Consider the following 22,031-nt stretch of genomic DNA (forward strand, 5'->3'; position numbering starts at 1 on the left):
CAAAAATAGCAAATTTGGCCCACAAAATCTAAGTATCGGACAATTCACCCGGTCGGGTGAATTTCGGGCTGCAAAAAACCCGCCCGGGTGTTCTTTCTGGACTCCTCCTTGCCATTCGCCATTTCACTCGGTCGGGTGATTTTCAGGGTGCAAAAAACCCGTCCGGGTGTTCCTTCTGGAGCTCCCCGCCTTTCTCTGCGCGGCTTTAGTAAATCGTCCATAACTCTCTCCACCGGACCCCGATCGAGGCGTGCAAGGTACCCACGCGAAGCTCTTTCGAGGGGGAAGACATTGGTGCCACTTTCAGAGCATTTGGACGCTATCTCAATAGGCAGTTGACTTAATGAATCCAGCTGCATGTGCAAATTTTGAGTTACGGCTTCCTCCTTCCCCGGTTGGCCTTCATTTTTCAGCACGATCTTCACCGGCGGCTCCTCCGTCTTCATAGGCCCCTCCCGCGTGGCTTTTTGAATGAACGTGGCAAGTCCTTCTCGAAGCCGCCTCGTCATGGCCCTCGTTGTGGGTCCGCCACGTAAGTTCGTATCACATTAAATATGCAATATTTGAGAATCGGCACGAAATTTTATGTGTTGTTTTGTGAGTTAATGAAGAGAGAGTAAAGCAAGAGAGATGAAAAAGCAGAGATAGAGTTATATCCATTTTGGAAAACTTTTCATTTCAAATGGAACAATCCCAAAAGAAAAACGTTTAATTTTTAATGGGACAAATGGAGTATTAAACAACAACGTTTTTATTGTGTGTAAACGCAGTTGTGTCATGCATTCAGGAGTTTAAAATTTTCTTACAAATTTCACCCGGAGTTCGAAATTGTGGGAAATTTGTTACAAGACCTAAGTTATAGTATTCGCGACGGTTTTAAAATCAGCAAAAGTACCAAATTTCAACAATAGTTCATGATTTTAAAGACCAAGAACGCTACTGTATACTCGATGGTGCTCATGAAGGAAAGTATCAAACAAAAGGCTAGTAACCAGAAAAAGTAGTTCAAATAAACTGCATCTTAAATAGAATTCGACATAGGACATTCATCAATGGCAGATTCTTAAACAAGTAGAAAAACAGGTTCAAACACTACGGTTCAAACAAAATACAAGCTTAAGAAGCGTCTGCGGCAGGTTGAGTAACTCCGGACTTGATCAACAGCTGATTTAGGGCCTCGGGTGAGCAAACCTGGTACTTGACGTTTCCATTAGAGAGGAAGACCTCAGCCAATTCAAGCTTCTCTGAAGTGAGACTTGTGCTGTCCATTGTCTTACTAAGCACCTTGATAGCAAGCTGAATCGCCTCCTCCCTCGTGATTTCATCCTTGTAGTCTTGCTTGAGCATCGACTGAGCAGCCTGGTTGTTTGCCCCGATAGCTGCAGCCTTCCATCCGCTGTAATTTCCACTCGGATCACTCATGTAGAGCTGGAAACCGTAGTTCTTGTCCCAGCCTGCGAAGAGGAAGGAAACCCCAAACGGGCGGAGCCCACCAAATTGAGTGTAGCCTTGCTTGGTGTCGCACAGGGACTGGACCAGCTGTTCGACTGGCATTGGCTCTTGGTAGGCGAAAGTGTATCGCTGAGCTTGGACTCTGGCTGTGTTGATGAGGATGTTGGCGTCGGACATGATCCCAGCAACGGCACAAGCAACATGATCGTCAATCTTGTACATTTTCTCAGTGGATGCAGAGGTCTGCAGAAGCTTGGAAGTCACCTTCTTTTCACCGACCAATATAACCCCATCTTTAGACAGTATGCCGATGGCGCTCCCTGCATTGCCAATCGCCTCCATTGCATACTCGACCTGGTAAAGACGGCCTTCTGGCGAGAAGATTGTTGTACGGCTGTCATACCTCCGAGACATGTTTCAATCTACACAAAGACGCTCTAACAGTTACCAATATGATCCATTTGATTTGAAGATGACATACTAAATGAGCCGAACCACAATAACTTATAGCCAAACTGGAAGGGAATAAATTGGAGATACAACAATGAACAATATATAAAGACAGTTCCAAAACCATAGACAAATGCAAGTCACAAACTTCAAGACTAATATAAACAATGATACAATCATTTCAGAAACACTTCCAACAATACGATCATTTCATTGCTCAACAGCTGACTATCAGCCAACAGAAAGCAAGGAATCATTGCTCTGAGCACTGAAGCGATGAAGCGATGTCTGATGTTTTTACTACTCCTTATTTTACAGAAAATCTAGCTCCAATTTCACAGCTTCTCTAAATACTATGAAAAAATAATGGTTTTATTACTTATTTTACAGAAAATCCAGCTTCAATTTCACCTCTAAAAACTACTCCTATTAACAATTAATGGCTTCATTACTTACTTTACAGAATAACCAGCTTCAATTTCACTTCTTCTTTAAGCACTATGAAAAATTAATGGCTTGATACATCATATGCAACAAAAATATGTAAAAGCAACAATACAGCGGAACGAACTATGCTGTAAATTCATATCTCAGCTTATGCATTCATAACTTCCTCTCACTGAAAATTTATGCATCATATGGTTTTTTATCTGCCCTAATTCCAGAAAAAAACAAAACCAAGTAAAAACAGAAAATAATCAACAAAATCTGGATTAGCGCGTCTCTTCTCGAACTCAAACGAAGAAATATAGCAGTAATACAGGATCAACAGATAACTTAGAAGAATTCAACGAAAAAGCATAAAAAACCTAAAAAATTAAGACAAAATTAAATAACCAGAGAGAGAAAACACGGGGAAGAACCTGATATGAAGATCTGGAATCTGGCCGCGATAAAATGTGGATTATAATCGGAATCAGAGGCTTCACCAGAGCAGCAGAACTATATATTTTGACGGGAGCTGCCTTTTTTCCCAAGCTTTCAGTTCTTCAAAATCAACATTTTTTGTTATATTCAATTTGACCCCAAATTTTTTATTACTACTTCACTTTATCTCCTTATTCTTTCTCTATTTATTGTTTTGGTTCAATTATTTGTTCTATAAAATCATGTTGCCAATGCATTAGTAATAAAAGATTCAAAATCACCAAAGAGCATCCGCAGCGGTGCTCTTAGCACCGTCCGTCCGTCCGTGCCGCTGAGCACCCGTCGTCCGTCCGCCGCTGCAGCTCGTCCGTCCGTGCCAGCGGCACGGACATGCTCTTAGCTAAGAGCACGTCCGTGCCGCTGAGCACTCATACGTGGCAACGTCTGATTGGCCAACGGCTAATTCGATTTTTTATTTTTATTTTTTTAAAATTCAAAATTTATTTAAAAAAATGTTTTTAAATAAAAAAAAATATTTTTCCACTTCCCAAAAAATTATATTCGTTTTCTACCCACTTTTAATTTATTTTTCAATTTTTTTCCCCAAAATTCACATTTTCATCTATAAATACCTCCACTTCAACACAAAAAAAATCACATTCTCTCATCTTTTTTTTATCATCTACATTCTCTCATCTTTTTTCTCATATTCCCATCTTTGTAAGATTTTAATTATGTATTTTTTTATTTTTTAGGATTTTAATTATGTATTTTTATTTTTAAAGATTTTAATTATGTAATTTTTATTTTTTAGGATTTTAATTATGTAATTTTTATTTTTGAATGTATTTTTATAATGTAGAAATGTTTTTAATAATTGGAGTATTTAAATTGAATAATAGAATGGTAGGACCTTTGATATTGTCCTTAGCTAAGAGCACGGATGTGGGTATTGTGCTCTTAGCTAAGGACAAGGAGTAAAAGTGGGTCCGGGCCCACTTCCGTGCTCTTAGCTAAGAGCACGGATGGGGATGGCTAATACTAACATTCTTCTAAAGCACTTATTGACATTCATGGATGCAATCTTTCCAATATACTACTATGAGAGCTTGTTCGGTTGTCCACATTTATATTTGGAAGAAATAAATGTGGTTGACCCCATCATAAGAGCATCCACTATAGGGGCGGCGCGCCGGCCGCCCCGGTCGCGGCTTAGCCGCGGCGGGCTATTGTGGAGGACGCGTCCGCCCCGGAGGCAGACGAATTTGTTGGGGCGGAAGGGCATTCGCCCCGAAGGCGGCGCGGACGAGCCGGAGGAGAGAGAAGCGCGGCGGCTGCCGCGCCTATCTATTGCGCGGCGGCGGTCGCCATTTTTCTTTTAATTTTTTTTTTAATTTCGAATTTGTAATTATTTTTTTGGCTTATTTACATACCCCACCAATTTGTTTTTCACTCCACACCCATTTTCACTCCACCTTCAATTTCACTCTACAGAATTTTATACCAAATGCACGGGAGAGACGAAGATTCACCCGGCACGGAAGAATCGGGATACGGATACTACCCTTCTTCCCAGCCATCTCAGCTGTGGGTATCGAGTCCCACCCCCCGGGGATCGAGTCCCAGTCCCCCTCCATTCCAGTCGTGGTCACCGACGTCCCCGCCGTGGCAACAAACCCAATATCGGGGTCAGTCATCTCATTAGAGGAATTTGGGTCGTTCGGCATTCGGAGATTATCGACCCACTATGGACTCGCCCAACCATCCGCGTCCGGATACCCCTTCTCACTCTTTCCAGACTCCTTTGTCTGATTTCGATAGGTTCACACTGGAGCAGATGATGGGGCTGATGAGTCCGGGCCTACCAGAGACCCCGCCGCCGAGATGTTTCGGCGACGGCGGTGGTGGGAGAGGCGACGGCAATGGTGGTGGTGGGAAGGGCGGCGGCGGTGGTGGGAGGGGCGGCGGCGACGGCGGTGGGGGGAGGGCCGGCGGCGACGGCGACGGGGATGGCAACGGCAGCGGCGGTAACAAGTCGGGGCGGGCACTACACCAAAGACGAGTCGATTGCTGTGGCGAGGGCATGGGATGCCGTCACATCAGACCCCTGTGTTGGCACCGATCAGGAGATGGGCTTTTGGAAGCGCGTTTTGTTGACCTACAATGAGTTCAAGACGAGAAGCGCCAAACCGCGTGACACGGAACAGATCCGGAAAAAGTTTGGGAGGATTCTGACACCCACCAGGAAGTTCGCGGGCATCTACGGCAACAACCTTCTCAACGCTGAGAGTGGCCGCAACGAAGCCGACGTGAAGGCTCTGGGGAGTGGGCGACGAAGAAGAGGCAAAGGATTCCGACTCCGCCACCGAGTAGATGGTGGCGGTGTTTTTATTTGTTTTTATATGTTTTTTTTTATAAAATGTTCGTTGTATAATTTTCCGGTATCCATTAATACAACAAATATTTGGTCTCATCGCACTTTTTAATTTTATTATTATCTCGTTTTCTAATTATTTTTAGTCCAGAATTTTAAGTCTAATTGAATTAAAATATACAAAAATAAAGTGAAATGTGGCTAACAAAAGTGCACACTATTGTTGTGGAAACTTTTTTTTGTGGCCGTAGACAAATAAAAAGTGGCTATGGACAAAAAAAAAGTGTCCACCAAAAAGTGTTCTCCTATAGTGAATACTCTAATGATATCATTTTCAGCTTTTGGTGTACAAGAAATGAGCAGCACCAATTGATATGATGGGTTCGATTGACATGTTCCTTGAAGCACCATGTTTATGCAAAATGTTAAAAACAAATAATGAATTTTAATCAAATTATAGCAGATCTCACGTTTCAAATCCAGTTGAAAAAAATTATAAAATTAGAATTTGTTCTTAGATATCTCAGAGAAAAAAAAAATTAAGTGAAATTTTATATATGATTGAGAAGCCGATAAATCAAATTGTACATAGAAGTTATCATAAGTGAGTTAAATAATGTAATCTATTAATAAACAAAATCGAATAATTAGGCATAGTTGAAAAATAACATTAATATATCACACAAAAGCTGGCCATATTTTTTGTCGTGTAATAATTAAAAATAATTCCAAAATATCATAATTGTCTGATTTATTTATAAAATTATAAAATAAACCAAAATTTAATCAAATTTTTTTCTAACAATTTATCCTAATAATAACAATTTAAATCAACAAATAGACCAATACAAAAGTCTTAACAACAACAATCAAGGAATTGATGTATATATTCCATGTTTGACAAAAGATGAATAAAGGCACTACTAGTAGCACTAATCACAATTGAGACTCTCATTTGTATCTAAGCAACTCTACAAATGCTTAGACCAATAGAAATAAGTCAACAACCATAGTTTAATTCGATCTCTATCTCCTTTAGTCATTCTAGATTTAAAAATTGAAACATCCACGTATCAACATAACACTTTTTGTAGCAAACCACAACTAATTAACAAACAACCACACCGCAAATAATTACTCCTACCCTTCTCCCTCACCGCCACGTGTCGCCGCCGTGTCATCATCCCCAAAGAAAGTGCGATACCACAAAACCTCCTCCTCCGCCGCCTCCTCCTGGTGGCTCCTTGACCCAGCTCTCAGCTTCTGCTCCGCCACCATATCCGCCGACAGCCCCCACGCCCTCAGCCTCCCCTCGTCGTGGTGCACGGCGAGGCTGTACTCGCCGCCCTCCCCGAGCTGCATCACCCGGAACTCGCAGTCCTTCGGGCTCTTCAGCCGCTCGAACTCTTCCACTGTCCACCGGAACCACCGCATCAGGAAGATCCGGATCGCCAGCCCGTGCGACACGATGATCAGATTCAGCTCGTCGCCACCGTCGTGTGGGAACCTCTGCATATCAATGTCCCTCCACATTGATTCCAGAAAACCTATAGGATCGTTACATTAGTTTAATATATATATATATATTTTTTTAGACAGAGCCAGCACGAATTTGTTTTTGCGTCACGTAAAAAGTTTTAAACTAACAATACATTTCCGAATACACCAATATGAACGTTCGGAACCGACTTACTCGAGACGCGGTCGTAGACGTCGGCGCCGGACTCGCCCTCAGGGAAACGGAAGAAGAAGCGGCCGAATTTGTCGCGGACTTCCTTGAGCTGCCTCATCTTCTGAGGGTCCTGGAAGTTGCCCAAGTCCTGCTCGCGGACTCGGCACTCCTCTCGCACGCCGATCAGCCGGCTGGCCGGGAAGGCGTGGCCCATCTCGCGCAGCGTTGATCGCGTGCACTCGAAGGGGGAGACGTAGACGTAGATCTTCCACGAGGGGCAGCTCTGGTCGAGGAGGTCTTTGATGAGGGTGCCGGCTTGCCTCGCCTGCTCCGCCCCGCGCCGGCTCAGCGGGGTGCTGTGGCTCGGGGAAATCCCGTCTCCGCTGCCGGAGGTGTCACTGCTCTCGCCGTGGCGGAGCAGGACTATGCGCTTGGGAAGCCACCTGTTCTTGGGGCTTTTGTCAGCCATGGTGATGGTGGTGGTGGAATTTTTAAATCTAGAATGAAATAATGGGGATTCTGTCTATGTGTATATAACAATCTTTGACTGTTTCTTTTGGACGTGTCCCACGTAATAAGAAAGATGGAGACGCATCAGATTCAGAGGAATCAAAATCACTTGACTTTGTGAAAATAAAAGAAGGTAAAAGTAATGATTGATATGTAGAGAGAGAAACAGAGATGGACAGATGGGAAGAGAGAGAGAGAGATCCACTCTTTCCCAATCAAAAGTAGGACCAAATACAGATGGAATGTAAATTATTGAATAGATGCAGAAAGAGATGAGTTTTTCCTCCTTTTGGTGAAGTTTTAGGAAAAAGTAGCCTAAAAATGGGAACTTTTTCTTCTACCAATAACGGGAATCACGCTGAATGTAATGACGTGTCTACTAGGCCGAGAGATTTCGTGATGAACGCTGCGCCGCCTTCAGATCCGTCGTCCACGACGGTCCGTCGGGGACTTTTCATTATTACCCTAACGGTATTCCAATCCACGGCGACCTGATCCGCGTGATTGAATTGGCCTTCCATCTGCACAATCTCGATCACCTTGTTGTTGGCAAACATGTTGTCAAAGACTGTTACGCCGCTCACCACGCCCTTGATCGACTTGAGGAGCATAAACGTGTCGCCGGGGGGATAAGATGTTGGCGACCGTGAGCTGCAGCAGATCATGGGAGACGATGCCGGTGTAATCCATGTATGAATCAATAATCTGCGGGAGGCCGGGGAGCTGGAGGTAGATGATCCCAATGCCGCTGAATCCAGTGGCCTTGTTGTAGCAATGGACGCCAGAGATTAGATTTTCCTGGCGGGACACGAGGACTCCGGTTTGGGGCCATTCTCATTTTCGGAAGCAAAGAAACCTTTTTTCCTGTACTCTACCAAAAGAAGGAAAAAACCAACATGGGACTTCATTCTCCGTCTGAGACGAAAACGGGATAGCAATCTTGGAAGAAATCAAGGAAGAGAGACTGGTGATATCAATCACACGAAGATGATCATACACAGCTTAGTATAAAGGTTCCTTTTAGCAATAATCTGCATGATCACAAACTAAGTGAGTTGTTCCTGAGAATCAGTGTGATTTTCCTTAAAGAAAACAGCTGAAAAGAAACGACAAACTTCATTCCTTTGCCAACAAAAGAGAGTAAATTACAGTGGCAAAAACATAAAAAGTTAGGGGATGTTTCAAAAACTCTACATACCAGTTTTCTTTCACTGACCAGAAGAGATGATCGTGAAATCCTTGCCCGGGACGACAATCTGCTCAACAACATGTTTAAGAAAATTTATGATTATGTTGCAGATTGTCAAAGCGTATCACGGTGACTGTCCAAATAGTTTTATTGACAGAGGCGGAAGAATCTCCCAGAACTTGTTTTCAATTACATGTGCAGCTATACATAATGTTGTAAATAGAGCATTTTTCACAAATAAAAACGGACAGCTATTAACAATTTGATGTTTCGGGATAAACAAGTTTTGGATAAGCCAATAGGATCAAGAGTTTGGAGTTGGTGAAAAATAGTGAGCAATACTAGAACCCTTTTTCACAACGTTAGCCCGCTTCTGAGGCTGCATCCATGCACGCACTTCTGCTTGAATCTCAAGAGGTAATTCATTCAAGACAGAAGGATCAATCTCATCACTCTTGTAACTCCATGCATCAGTTCTGGAATTGCATGTTCTAGGGGCGATCCCATTTGTTGTTTGCGGAATTTTATCAAGCGGTGTACCTTTAAAAAAATCATAGAAATTGGTTACCGTTTTGGAAACATGACATGGGGATGTGTAAAGTGAAGAACACACGCTCATGCCCTCTAAGCAGGGCTTAGGAAATGGACAATTACCAGAGGAAGATGTTCCACTCTCTGGAAAAGTCTTAAGATTCGCATGAGACTCTTGATTGCCGAAAAATCTTAAGATTGATGAAGTGCCCTACAACAATATCACAAACTTGAACTCAATCAACAAAGTTATCATTAAATAAGATGATCATCTATTTTCTCATAATTTGGTGGAGCAAATGCCATAAACAGAAACTTCTGGTTTTAGGATTTCTCCCTAACTTGAAAATGTACAATTTAGATTTTATATACAAATGAAAAAAATAATGAATAACTAACCTTCTCTGTCTTTCTTTTCTTTTTATCTGATTTTAAACGAGGTCTTAGGAGATCCACCTTCGACTGAGTGAGTTTTGATTCCAGACCAGTTTCAGTTGAGATCAGATGAGACCCACCTAAGCATGATGTAAGAGTGTCTTCTTGGAGCACCAGGCTCTGCTCATCTCCATAGAAAGGTGGGTCTTTCTTATCTACATCTTCGTACGTATATACATCATCCTACAGAGGGAAAAAGTAAGAAAAGACCAAAGGTATTACTCGCAAGCTAAGATGAGAAACACACACCAGCTACAATTTTCAGGAAAAGCATAGTTATCTCCAATCTAAACTTCTTGCTTGTAGTATGTTTTATTCCATTAATGCATGTGTGTGTATATAATCAAGATGCTGAATAAATGGGGAAAGTCTGTTTTGCATCAAGGATTATATTTTCCACGAACAACTGATAATATGAAACCAGAACTTGCCTTACAGACTTCTATTTTAACATCTGGTCCTGCACATGGCATGACCTGACCAAGCATTGTTTCATCCTCACACACATCATTTTCTGGATAATCAGCCTGATTTAGTTCTATGGAGCTTGTAGTACCTAAATCAAGCAGAAAGTTATCTTGATGTGAAGATACCTGAAATTTCACAACACAACCAAGCTATATTCAAACTTTAAAAGCAGAGCAAATAGAACCTGATGTCGACAAAGACGCAGCATCATGGGTGCATGCATCATTTAACTCAGCACATGTCTGATTTTGCTGATGGAAATACTTCATAATTGAGTTCGTTCCCTGCCAAAACATTGCAGACGAATGTGAGGAATTTACTGTAATTATGAAGTGAACCCGGTTATGATTCACAAAGAAAGTCTACAAGTAATATTCAAAAAGTTTAATTACTAAGAATATGTAACCGCACACTTTTCCAATGAGATGTATAGCAAAATACTGCAAATCTTTCAAAAAGTGAACCAACGGTATAATGATTAAAGATGCTCTAGAATAGTAAGCAAGCCAATTTTCCATCAAAAACTAGATTGGTACTACAGATGCATAAGATCATAGGCAGGATATGACATACAGAAACTGTAATGGTGGTGCTTAACAAGAAGTCAAGAACCATAAACATTGCAAGAAATGGTGACATTGTCATATTTGCGTGCTAAAATCGTCACATTATCATTTACCTTAGAGGGAAACATGCAACATGAACACTTAATAACATGCTAATAAGTAGAGAGATAGAACAATATAAATGAGCTGCATGAGGGACAAAATGACTTCGACTCACAGTGGGAATATCAACTATTTTACTTGCTGACACAGAGAGACCAGTTATTGCCCACTCCTGCTGCGTGGACTCTTTCAACTTCTCATGGTATACCCCAACATATTCACGCAGTCCGGCATGAAATAGATTGAGGGCATCTTCTTGGATCTTGGAAACCCCATACCTTAAGGAACATGACTTTGAAGGGAACTTTTTGAGTGATTCCGAGTCATTCAACTAGGGGATAAAATGCACAGAAAACGAAGTGCAATAGTAAGTTGTTTGTAACATCAACATGTGAGGCTTTTAGTGCTATATGGTATATGCAATAAAAAATTTATGCAGAGAAAGACCTTATAAGCACTTGCATGCAGGGTGAGAGTACGAGCAATGCGTTTATTCTGTTCCAGATCACGAAGAAGACGTTCACTCAATTCAGAACAAAGATCATTCAGCCACTTCTGAACCTGCAATAGTAGCAGTGGAGGGAAATAAAGTTACGATCATCGAACTAAAATAATTTGTATCTCAAAAAACTATCTGAAGAGGATAACAGATCTTCCAAGAGAGGGAGAGAGACCATACAGTAGAGAACTTTCTAAGAGCCTGACGTCCAGGAAATGTCTTCCCGGAACCATGACTTTTGGGAAGGAGGCGACCCTCTACCTGATCCCCACATACCCCACGTGCAATATTCCATAACCATGTACTGTTATGGATGATAGACAAATCCAAAATTGAAGACAGTGAATTACAAAAATGTAACTGTAGGGAAGGTAAGATTTCAAACTTTAGAAATGCTATTTCATGAAAGTGTGCAAGAAAACATATTTTATAATGTTCAAGAAACTGTAGACAATTATGTTATCTTATAGAAGAAAAGGGATGACAAGCACTAAAAGCCCCAAAGTAAGAAAAACAGAAACGGTGCCTCATACATATACAAGAAATAAAATCCTAGAATCTTAGCAAGCGAAAGATGTATAGAGATCCATTTATATAAGCAATTGTTATGCAAGATATCATCGAATTTACAGCTGAACAACTAATGTTTAAGAAGGTTTGTGGAATTACATCCCAGTAAATAAGTAATAAGTAATAAGTACCAGTCAAAAACAATTTTTTCAAACAACCATACCCCTCATAATAGATAATGTATTCCCATGTATTAGGAAACTACCGAAAATACACAAAGCAGAATACAAACCCAGTATTTATGCCACAGAGATCTTGCAGCTTCGCCTCTGAAAACTGCAATAGATCCCCAACAGTATTCACAGCAAGCTTATCTTGCAAAGAGGTTCCCAGTTTTCCTCCAAGTTGTTTCCTGTAATAACTTATGTGTTAACTTTATGTCCAAACAAGAAGTTTAGCCATTTGCTATAGAGCAATCACAAAAATATACTTACATTTTTTTTATAGGCAGAGATGCAAGCAGCTCCTCAACAGATGAGGAAGGCACAATGGTCTGTTGAGCAGGTTTATGCATTCCACTGGTTAATTTAGCGAGCATCTGTTCACATCATAAATACCCAGTTAGAGTCCGGAGAGGAGCACATTTTTGTGCGCAAACACTACAATGAATATACATTGACAAGATTGAAACACATGTTTCAAAAAATTGAAATGCTACCACTGGCCTTATTATGGGCTATGCCAGCCGAACACGTGAATTCAGTTTTCTTCAGAACTTCCATTCTAAGTTCTGCTACAATAAGAGCTCCACATGCCAATAATTTATCACGACGATCAGCATTGCTAAGAAACCATTCCCTCACACGATCTTGATTGTCAGATCCATCCTGGTCCTGGGTTAGCAAGTACATGTAAAAGTAGATACTCCAAAAATGGTCAAATACAAGAGCTCTCCCCACCCCCCTTAGACTAAAATGTGAGGTTTAAATAAATAAAGAAACACTGAATGCAGGGAAACTAATACGATGCTGGAAACTTTGAATCATTATTATTCCATCTTGCAGCAAAATGGACGTAGCAACCTATGGGGACAAAAAGAAGTACTAATAGAGTATGGAGAAACCAAAATAAATTTGTATACCGAATGAAGCCCCAAAATATGTGATTTAAGAGCTTCTTCACTAATTGCTTCCAAACTCTCAGGGGAATTTTGGGCCAACATTGTTTCTGCAGCTTCAGTAAGATCCAGGTAGACTTCATCAATAGAAGCACGCTCACATCGACCCTTGCTTGAAAGTATAGACACCACCTACAAGTATTTCGTTTTCGTTGAATAGATAGATCCAAGAGTTGGAAAATAATGTCTTACAAAATATTCACTGTGTAGACCTCTGAACCAGCATCCCGGTATACAGTTAAATCCGCTTTACCACGACTCACTGGAACTGTTACAAGCTCAATTTCTGGACAGACCTTTTTGGCCTCATCACCACGCATTGACCTTATAACAACATGAAAAGTAACATCGAAAAAATCACTAATTTTGTAATTGAACACATTTTAATGATTTTTCGTTTTTACCTTTTGACACCAAACGCACGGGCTTCATACCCCACAGCAATAAGGCCCCCTCCTTGCCACGCGTTGTACTGCACAACAGCAGTAGGCCGACCTCTTAAACTCGGCTGTTTCCGCTGCTCAACTACAGAAATACTCATAACATAATTAAATTATTAAAATTTCATCAAATTACTACTCTCAGATACAAATTATACTTCCAACAGTGTATCGAACAGATTTGGTTAGTGGAATTACTAATCAGTTTTCTCTAAATGCGCTGATCAAAGAGATATCTACAAAATTTTCATGAAATTTCATCAAAATAGCTAGAATATACTCAACTACTACATAAATACTGATAACATACTTATATTATTAAAATTTCATCAAATAACTAGAATATACAATAAATCAAGAAAAAAATCATCAAATTCTACTTCCAATAGCTGTGTCAAACAAACTCGGTTTGTAGAATTACTAATCAGTTTTCTCCGAATGCAATGAACAAACAGATATCTATAAATTAATCAAACGAACTCAGTTCGTGGAATTACTAATCAGTTTTCTCCAAATGCAACGAACAAACAGATATCTATAAATTAATCAAAAAGTTGAGCAATTACTAGTAGGCGAGCCACAAGAGAGGGGAAAATACCTTGAACATAGAAGCAATCCATGTCAACGTGAGCAATAACTCTAGAACCGGACGATTCTGGTCTCGCCACAGGCATCTTCAAATCCTCTCCCGCGCGTTTCCGAACCTTGATTAGAACCCTGATCCTCCTTTCCCTCCACAAATTCAACTCCTCTGTTGCAAAATTCGCACCAATTCAATTTTGAACGCATTTGATTTCCGCTCGCGCAAGCCCAAAAAAGGCAAAAGCCCTTTAGCTCGTGGACTCAATACTTCTTCAAAATTTCCTTCTATAATTGGGCCTCTTTTTGGATATTTTGGAGGAATCCTTTATAAACAAAATAGTGTAATTTTAACATTTAGATATTATTATTGTTATTATTATTATTATTATATACAGCAATGTAGTTTTCATTATTTAATACGATTAATGATTTTAAACTTCAATTAGTGGTTCTAAGCTCACAAAATACTCTCCTGCATGGAATTTTATGTGAATGATATATTCCCTGCAACCAATGCGGATCCAAAACCGAACTCGTGGGGTCGAAAAATAATTAATAATATACTAATATAATATTTAGATAATAATTATATATTAATACAATTAAAGTATTGCATTATTTTTGTTAAGCATGGTAATTAATTAATTCCAGTATCCATATTTTTTAAAAAAATATAAAAAAAACACATCATATATACAATAATATAATTATTTGTAATTTTACAAATATACTAAATGACATTATTTTTAATATTTTTCAGATTTGAATTTACTTGGACTATTAATAAAATATTAATTAAATTAAACAAACACATGTTAATAATATACGGAGTATAATTAAAAGAAATGGAGTATTTAAGACTTTAAGTTTATAGTTAAAAGAAACAAACCCTAGTACTACGACGGAGTATAAAAGAAATAATATACGGAATATAAAAAAATGGAGTATCATAAAAAGAAATAGAGTATTTAAGTTTAGGGAATTAAAAGAAATAAATAAAATAACGTCATCCCTAATTACAGCGCCGTGCCGCTGTCTTCTCCATTGTTTTCTATTACCAAACTTCTGCAATTTTTCTTCATTTTCGGTTTTCCCATGAAGCTTTTCACTTCTGTGAAACTATTTTACCTCTCCCCTAATCTGTTTTCTTGAAATTCTCTTCCTCATTTTCTCTTCCATGGAGATGAAGCAGCCATAAAGTGGGGTCGGAGCTGATGCAGCGGTGGGTCGACGGCTGATTCTAGGAGGTTTTCGGAGGTATTCACGGACCGGCGGTGGGGTCGGCCGACCCCACCTGGGTCTGTCATTGCCTGCAACAACAAAATACGTGACATTTTAAGGCGCCCCCATAAATTTTATGTTGGGGGCACAAATACTGAAATAATATAGACTCGAGTCTACATTAATAAGCTAAAAAGTAGTCAAAATTTAAATTATAATATTCAAAATAATTACTCCTAAAAACGACTTAACATCAATGTACATGATCTAGAAAATGAGTGAAATGATGAAAAAATTCAAGGTGAAGAGTCGAACTCGAAAACTAATGCTTTCAATGCTGCAAAATTGTCAATTGTGCCACAACTTTTAATCATATAGCATACATATTGGTGGACTTCGCGCCGCTGGCATGTTTTATCAACGCGTGTTTAAGAAAATATTCGGCGAATATTGGTGGTTATAAAAAAATCTGATTTTAAGTTGAGATATTATAGTGTGAGGTCATATTCCAACTTGGGAAGCCAAGAAACAAAACTGACCAGGTTTATGGTTATGGGTCCCAATGTATTTATAACTTAAATCCCATGTTTATTAGGCAAGAAATAAGAAAAGTTTCTACCATTTTGGAATTTATAAATTAATTAATTAATTTTGTGTCCTTTGTGGGTTCGAAACAATGTACTGCAATTCAGGTTGAATACAATGAGAGAAAAAATGTTAAAATTGGGGATGATTGAGGATGAAAAGGATAGAAGTGTAATTTTCCATTCATTTCTTAAACGACCATCAAGACAGTTTTATAAACCAACGTTGCTATAAAATTTCATTTCATTCCATCACAACACTCAAAATGCGAGCCCTCATTAAATTATAGGGCCGATGAGAATTAAATCTCAAACACTGAACACCAATAAATGACAAGATTGACATCATATCTAATAAAGTAAATCATCCCTAAAAATAAAGGTAGTATATTTTGTATGAGCATCAAATAAGATAATTGTGCTAGAATAGCTAATTATTTTTCCATGATAATTGGGAAGGTTCAAAGAACAAAATTATGGATATAAATTAGTTCCAATTTTGACCAAATTAGCTTTGAGTATTCCACTTATCTAAGAAGAAATAATAAAAACATCCATATCTACTAGAAACACATTATTCAGATTCAACTAACCACTTCAATTAACGAAAAAAACTAAGAGCATTCGCAGCGGTGCTCGTCCGTGCGTCCGTCCCGCTGGACAGAGCTCGTCCGTCCGCCGATGGAGCTCGTCCGTCCGTGCCGCTGAGCAGCCATACGTGGCGTGTTCTTATGGGCCAACGGCATTAACGTTGGCAAATTCGATTTTTATTTTTTTATTTTTAAAAAAATCATAAATAATTCAAAATAATACAAAAAAAAAAATTGAATTCCCAAAAAAATAAAGCCGTTTATAGACGTATTTTTTGGATTTTTGTGATTTTTTTTTAAAATCCCAAAATCATCTATAAATACACACATTCATCATCCACTTTTCACATCAAATTATCTCTCATTCATACTTTTTCATACTAATCATCTACATCTTATTCTCTCACCCAAACTCTCTCTAAAGAATTCAAAAATGGATTTCACCAATCTCATTGCGGAAGCGGAGCGCGAAGAACAAGAATATTATGAACAATATCGTGCCGCCTATGAAGCCTATGTCGCCGCCAATACACCCGCCCCTCCTCCTCAACCAACTAGAGCAAAACGTTGCTACATCCCTCGTGATCGAGAGGGAGCCCATGAAAGGCTCGTTGCCGACGGTATCCAGAAGATTACTTTCGGCGCCGTTTTCGCATGTCAAAATGGTTGTTTATGCGTATTGTCAACACATTGTCCACCCGCGCTGAATATTTTCAAGAAGGTGCAGACGCAACCGGTCGGCAAAGTCTCACGGCGTTGCAAAAGTGTACTTATGCCATCCGAGAACTTGCTACTGGGCAAACGGCTGACCTCTTCGACGAGTATTTGCATGTCGATGAGTCAACTGGAATCCTATGCCTCAAGAATTTTTGCGACGGCGTTCGTTCTGCTTTCGGCGAGGAATTCCTTCGGGCACCCACCACCGACGATTGTCAACGGTTGCTTCGTCTTCACGAAACAGTCCACGGTTTTCCCGGTATGCTAGGCAGCATTGACTGCATGCATTGGAAGTGGAAGAATTGCCCGACTGCTTGGAGGGGGCAACACTTAAGCGGCCACAAAGGTGGCGGCCCAACGCTTATCCTTGAAGCGGTCGCCGACTACCGCCTATGGATTTGGCATGCATATTTCGGTGTTGTCGGATCCAACAACGACTTGAACGTGTTATATTCTTCACCACTCTTCGATGATGTTTTGAATGGTGTAGCACCGGCGATCGACTTCACCGTCAACAAAAATGTATATCACATGGGTTACTATCTCGCCGATGGTATCTACCCAAGGTGGTCGACTTTCGTGAAGTCGTTCAGCAATCCACAAGAGCAAAGACGAATTCTTTTTGCGCAGCGTCAAGAGTCTGCTCGGAAAGACGTCGAAAGAGCTTTTGGTGTCCTTCAAGGCCGATTCAACATTGTGAAGTCCCCTTCTCGGCTTTAGTACGTTAAGAATATCGCCGACATTATGTATACGTGTATTATCTTGCACAACATGATTATAGCTGACGAAGGACCGATGGCGGCTAACTTTTACGACGAGGATGAAGCCGGAAGCTCAACCGCGAGGTCTCCCCCACGCCGAGGTGTGCATACGACGGTGAACGAGAGGATGGAAAGAAGACACACAATGCGCGATACAAGAACCCACACTGAGCTACAAAAAGATCTAATCAATCACATTTGGTCGAAATTCGGCAACGAGTAGTGTAATTTTTAATTTTTAGGATTTTAATTGTGTAATTTTTAATTTTTAGGATTTTAATTATGTAATTTTTAATTTTTAGGATTTTAATTATGTAATTTTAAATATTTTGTAATTTGTAATGTATTTCGGATATTTTTAATGCATTTTAATATTTTGGAAATATTTTTATTTAAATTGAATAATAGAATGGTGGGACCATTGAGCTTGTCATTGGCTAAGAACACGGTTGTGGGTGTTGTGTTCTTAGCTAAGGACAAACAATAAAAGTGGGTTCGGGCCACTTCCGTGCTCTTAGCTAAGAGCACGGATGGGGATGCTCTAACCACTGGAATAATAGAATAAATGAAATAATAAAAAAGAAATAATGTGGCCGCACCGCACCGTACATTCTCTTCTTCCCCAATCACCACTACTAAACCCTCGCAAAACCCTCACTCTCTCTGCAGCTTCGCAAATTTGTCCAAACCAATCGATCCTTCTTCCTCCGAGCTGCAGTTTTTGCACACTTATATCCATCAATCGATGCAGATTCATGCATATGAATAAAGGCGGGGGTTTAATCGCTTTACACATTCGTCAAATCGCCATTAATCAGAGCTTGAAATGAAAGCAGTAAGGGCTCTGACGCGATTCCGCCCAATCGCCGCCGATTCCGCCTTCCTCCGCCGCTTCTACTCCGCGCAGCCGCAGCACGACGACGTTTCACCGCCGAATCCCGACGAATTAACCGCGCAGGATGCCGTCTTCGACAGCTCTCAATTCGACAATTTGAATCTCAATCCCAGCCCCGGCAGCAGTAATCAGGAGTCAACGTGGGACGAGAAGTATAGAGACAGGGTGAAAAGCCAAGTATTTGGGGAAAATGTTTCGCATTTGAGGATATTGCAGAGGGAAGAGGAGAAGAAGAGGAAGGCTGGGAAGCTGGCGAATGAGCTGCTTGAGGCGGCGTTGGATGCAGGGGAGAGCGAAGATGACGAGGAGAGAGAGGTGACGGAGGAGGAGCAGAAATCGTTAGCTGTTGGCATCATTGGAGCTCCGAATGCTGGAAAGTCTGCTCTCACTAATTACATGGTTTGTGCCCTTTTTTTCACATTCGAGTCTATTCACATTTGAAATAAGGTAATTGGATATTCTTTGATATTGCCATCAATTTGATTGTTTAGGTGGGAACTAAAGTTTCAGCAGTTTCGCGGAAGGTACATACCACCACTCACGAGGTTTTGGGAGTCATGACGAAAGGAGATACACAAATTGTAAGATTTCTGATTATTTGATGTTTCATTTTACTAGTAGTTTTTTGAAAACCAGTTTCTCAGGGATGTAAGTTAGCTTTGAGTTGAGTATTTCACCTAGAATGTGTAAAGCTTATCTCGGCATATGCTGCAAACTGTAGATGCTATCTTCTGCTTTAAATAGATTTAAAATTTAGATTCATTGTTCTAGTAGTGTGAACATGACAGAAACTTGACGTTCTTGATAGTTTTGGGTTGTTCCATATCTCAAGTATCGGTGCCCTATCTGAGAGTATTGTTATTTCAGCCAATTACTTGTGCAGATGCAAGCTGCATATGCTTTCTTCACTAGTTACAAATGCATAGAGAAGCTAGTTTATAGCCGAGTCAGCGATAAAAGTGCAATGCCCTTGCCACTGGATTAGAGGCAGTGATGACATTAGTGTTCTTCCTAGGGAGCTTTGTTACCCTGTCTGTCGTAGGGAGCGAGTTTTGTGGTTGCGTCAGGAGCTGTTTTGTCCATGATGTCCAATGTCCTCGCCTCATATTTTCTTTTACTTTTTGTCTTGTATTTTTAAATATAATAAAACACAAAGAACATATATGGTCACTGCACTGATGAATCATGCTTCTCTTCATTTATTCAAAGATTTTTTTCTAATTCTGATGCCCACACAGTGTTTCTTTGATACACCAGGACTTATGTTAAAGAAAAGCGGATTTCCTTACAATGATATCAAAGTCCGTAATGAAAGTGCCTGGGGTTCTGTTAGTTTATACAATGTGCTGATAGTTGTTTTTGATGTTCACAGACATATTACCAGGTCCGGTTTTCCTTTCCCTAGCTAACTTTTGCTCCTTCATTGTGTTCCATCGATAAATCAATTTTTAGATACTTCTAGAAAGTCCATGAATTAATTTGTAATCTAGAAGCTGGAGGTCAAATGCAATGCGTGTACATAATCCTTTCTGATATATGGTGTTGTTGAGCTGCATTTTTCTTCCCAGTTTTGCAGTTGTATTCTTTTAGTAACATTACACATCTGGATAGAAGTTTCATTTTAGTGATTCTGTCTGAACCTTTTGTTGGTCTAGACCTGATTCGCGAGTTGTGAGGTTGATTGAAAGAATGGGTTCTATTAGCATCCCAAATCAGAAGCGCATTTTATGTATGAACAAGGTTGACTTGGTTGAAAAGAAGAAAGACTTGCTCAAGGTTGTAGAGGAATTCAATGATCTATCAGGATACGAAAGGTGTGTTATACTTTTACCCTGTATCTCGACTATTCTGAAGTGGTTCCTCATACAAGCTTTAACTATTCTATAGGCATTTCTTGACATCGGGAGTCAAGGGTGCTGGGGTGAAAGATCTCACAAAGTACTTAATGGAGCAGGTGTGTTTTATTGCCACCCTCGTATTACTTCAGTAGGTCGTCTTTTGGGATTATATTTGGACATTTGTGCTATATATAGATACAAATAATATGCATAGAATATTTTGTAACTCAATACTGTGGTCTTGTGACTGTCTCGTACAGAGTTAATAGATCTGAAAAGCTTTAGAGGTGTTCTAAGATTTTTAACCTCAGGCAGTACAAAGACCATGGGATGAAGATCCATTTACCATGAGTGAAGAATTAATGAAGAACATATCTCTGGAAATTGTGAGAGAGAAATTGTTAGATCATGTGCATCAGGTAAATCCACTCTATTATTTATGAAGAATCAATAAATGTGTTTCGCTGATTAGTCTTCTTCGTTATAGGAAGTCCCCTATGGCATTGAACATCGTTTGATGAGCTGGAAGGAGTTAAGAGATGGTTCTGTCCGAATCGAGCAACACTTCATCACTCCCAAGATCAGCCAACGCAAAATTTTAGTTGGGAAGAAGGGCTCCAAAATAGGGTCAGTATGCTGATGCATCTCACTCCATCCTATATCTAAAATGCTATCCATTCGCTGACTGCTTTCCCGTCTCTTCTATTCGAAACCAAGCAAGTTTAGAGCGGTTTCATTTATGTTGTGCGCCTTCTCTTCCACTTGACTGCTTGCAATCTATATCAAGCACTCTTTGATAGTTTCACTTGGTGACAACTACCAATCTTCGACGTGCAGGAGAATAGGCATGGAAGCGAACGAAGAGCTCCGAGCCATATTCAAGAGGAACGTCCATCTCATCCTCATGGTTAGAGTTAAATGACTTAGATGGTATTGATTTTTGCAATAACGTTCCCCCCGACGCCGTGCTCAGTGTGAAATTACGTTGTTACCCCCGTGAAAAACTCAGCTTCAGAAGTAGTAGATACCTGGGAGATGCATTTAAGGAAGGATGGTTTCTTATCTTCAGTATATATATCACTCCTTTTAAGCACTCCTTTTGCTAGATTTATTATTTTGTTTCCATTATCACCTTTGTTGTTTCCCCATATCACGTTCAAGGATTTTGATGTATACGAGAAACATGTAAAGTTGGTTACTTTCTTGTTGTCCAATTACTGTCGGAATTTTCGGTCGTTAATCCCAAACATCAGCCAGTAAAAAACTTTACCAATAAACATCGGTCGGTAAAATTTTATCGATAGATTGTTAGTTGGTAGCTTTATCGACTGATTATTGACAAAAAATTAGTTAGCAAAACTTTTTCATGTAATACATCGTCTCAAAATACATTTACGAACTGAAGTCCGTTGGTAAGTTATGAGACTCCAATATCCGTTGGTGAACTTGATAGTAAATAAACTGAAATTTGAGCATAATTTTTTCTCAGCTATATATTACCACCAATAAAAGCAAGTACATTTAGGCTATGTTTGGTAGGGGTGATAACTCATCTAGGGATGGAAATCCATTACCAAACATGCTTTTAGTGACCAGCCGTA

General features: G+C 39.9%; 4 protein-coding genes across 4 annotated transcripts; 1 reads left to right on the plus strand and 3 right to left on the minus strand.

The window, feature by feature from the left end:
• Window positions 1–985: 985 nt before the first annotated feature.
• LOC125202518 (proteasome subunit alpha type-4) lies at window positions 986–2,916 on the minus strand. Its single transcript, XM_048100923.1, has 2 exons — window positions 2,766–2,916; window positions 986–1,874 (listed from the first exon to the last, which is right to left on the minus strand). Exon 2 carries the CDS (start codon window positions 1,864–1,866, stop codon window positions 1,117–1,119), a length of 750 nt encoding a protein of 249 aa, XP_047956880.1. The 5' UTR covers window positions 1,867–1,874; window positions 2,766–2,916; the 3' UTR covers window positions 986–1,116.
• A 3,096-nt stretch (window positions 2,917–6,012) lies between these two features.
• LOC125201066 (phosphoglycerate mutase-like protein AT74) lies at window positions 6,013–8,662 on the minus strand. Its single transcript, XM_048098960.1, has 3 exons — window positions 8,524–8,662; window positions 6,837–8,356; window positions 6,013–6,690 (listed from the first exon to the last, which is right to left on the minus strand). The coding sequence occupies exons 2-3, from the start codon at window positions 7,282–7,284 to the stop codon at window positions 6,284–6,286; spliced, it is 855 nt and encodes a 284-aa protein (XP_047954917.1). The 5' UTR covers window positions 7,285–8,356; window positions 8,524–8,662; the 3' UTR covers window positions 6,013–6,283.
• On the minus strand, window positions 8,645–14,071 carry LOC125201065 (DNA polymerase eta). Its single transcript, XM_048098959.1, has 15 exons — window positions 13,841–14,071; window positions 13,207–13,327; window positions 13,015–13,126; window positions 12,767–12,934; window positions 12,351–12,518; window positions 12,120–12,223; window positions 11,918–12,037; window positions 11,296–11,419; window positions 11,064–11,177; window positions 10,732–10,947; window positions 10,133–10,232; window positions 9,912–10,036; window positions 9,445–9,663; window positions 9,169–9,256; window positions 8,645–9,054 (listed from the first exon to the last, which is right to left on the minus strand). The coding sequence occupies exons 1-15, from the start codon at window positions 13,914–13,916 to the stop codon at window positions 8,819–8,821; spliced, it is 2,091 nt and encodes a 696-aa protein (XP_047954916.1). The 5' UTR covers window positions 13,917–14,071; the 3' UTR covers window positions 8,645–8,818.
• Window positions 14,072–18,295: 4,224 nt separating this feature from the next.
• On the plus strand, window positions 18,296–21,628 carry LOC125202340 (GTP-binding protein ERG-like). Its single transcript, XM_048100719.1, has 8 exons — window positions 18,296–18,991; window positions 19,084–19,173; window positions 19,831–19,976; window positions 20,248–20,406; window positions 20,480–20,546; window positions 20,742–20,849; window positions 20,918–21,057; window positions 21,268–21,628. The coding sequence occupies exons 1-8, from the start codon at window positions 18,524–18,526 to the stop codon at window positions 21,350–21,352; spliced, it is 1,263 nt and encodes a 420-aa protein (XP_047956676.1). The 5' UTR covers window positions 18,296–18,523; the 3' UTR covers window positions 21,353–21,628.
• Window positions 21,629–22,031: the final 403 nt, after the last annotated feature.

The sequence above is a fragment of the Salvia hispanica genome, chromosome 1 (assembly GCF_023119035.1).
Source record: "Salvia hispanica cultivar TCC Black 2014 chromosome 1, UniMelb_Shisp_WGS_1.0, whole genome shotgun sequence".
Taxonomy (NCBI): domain Eukaryota; kingdom Viridiplantae; phylum Streptophyta; class Magnoliopsida; order Lamiales; family Lamiaceae; genus Salvia; species Salvia hispanica.

Excerpts from the sequence above, each read along its gene's own strand:
- LOC125202518 (XM_048100923.1), bottom strand. The coding sequence starts at position 1,866 with ATGTCTCGGAGGTATGACAGCCGTACAACAATCTTCTCGCCAGAAGGC.
- LOC125201066 (XM_048098960.1), bottom strand. The coding sequence starts at position 7,284 with ATGGCTGACAAAAGCCCCAAGAACAGGTGGCTTCCCAAGCGCATAGTC. Across the intron at positions 6,691-6,836 it reads CGTCTACGACCGCGTCTCGA|GTTTTCTGGAATCAATGTGG; the intron begins GTAAGTCGGTTC and ends ACGATCCTATAG.
- LOC125201065 (XM_048098959.1), bottom strand. The coding sequence starts at position 13,916 with ATGCCTGTGGCGAGACCAGAATCGTCCGGTTCTAGAGTTATTGCTCAC. Across the intron at positions 12,224-12,350 it reads CTGGCATAGCCCATAATAAG|ATGCTCGCTAAATTAACCAG; the intron begins GCCAGTGGTAGC and ends TGATGTGAACAG. Across the intron at positions 10,037-10,132 it reads TGCGTCTTTGTCGACATCAG|GTACTACAAGCTCCATAGAA; the intron begins GTTCTATTTGCT and ends TGCTTGATTTAG.
- LOC125202340 (XM_048100719.1), top strand. The coding sequence starts at position 18,524 with ATGAAAGCAGTAAGGGCTCTGACGCGATTCCGCCCAATCGCCGCCGAT. Across the intron at positions 19,174-19,830 it reads CGAAAGGAGATACACAAATT|TGTTTCTTTGATACACCAGG; the intron begins GTAAGATTTCTG and ends ATGCCCACACAG. Across the intron at positions 20,547-20,741 it reads CAAAGTACTTAATGGAGCAG|GCAGTACAAAGACCATGGGA; the intron begins GTGTGTTTTATT and ends TTTTAACCTCAG.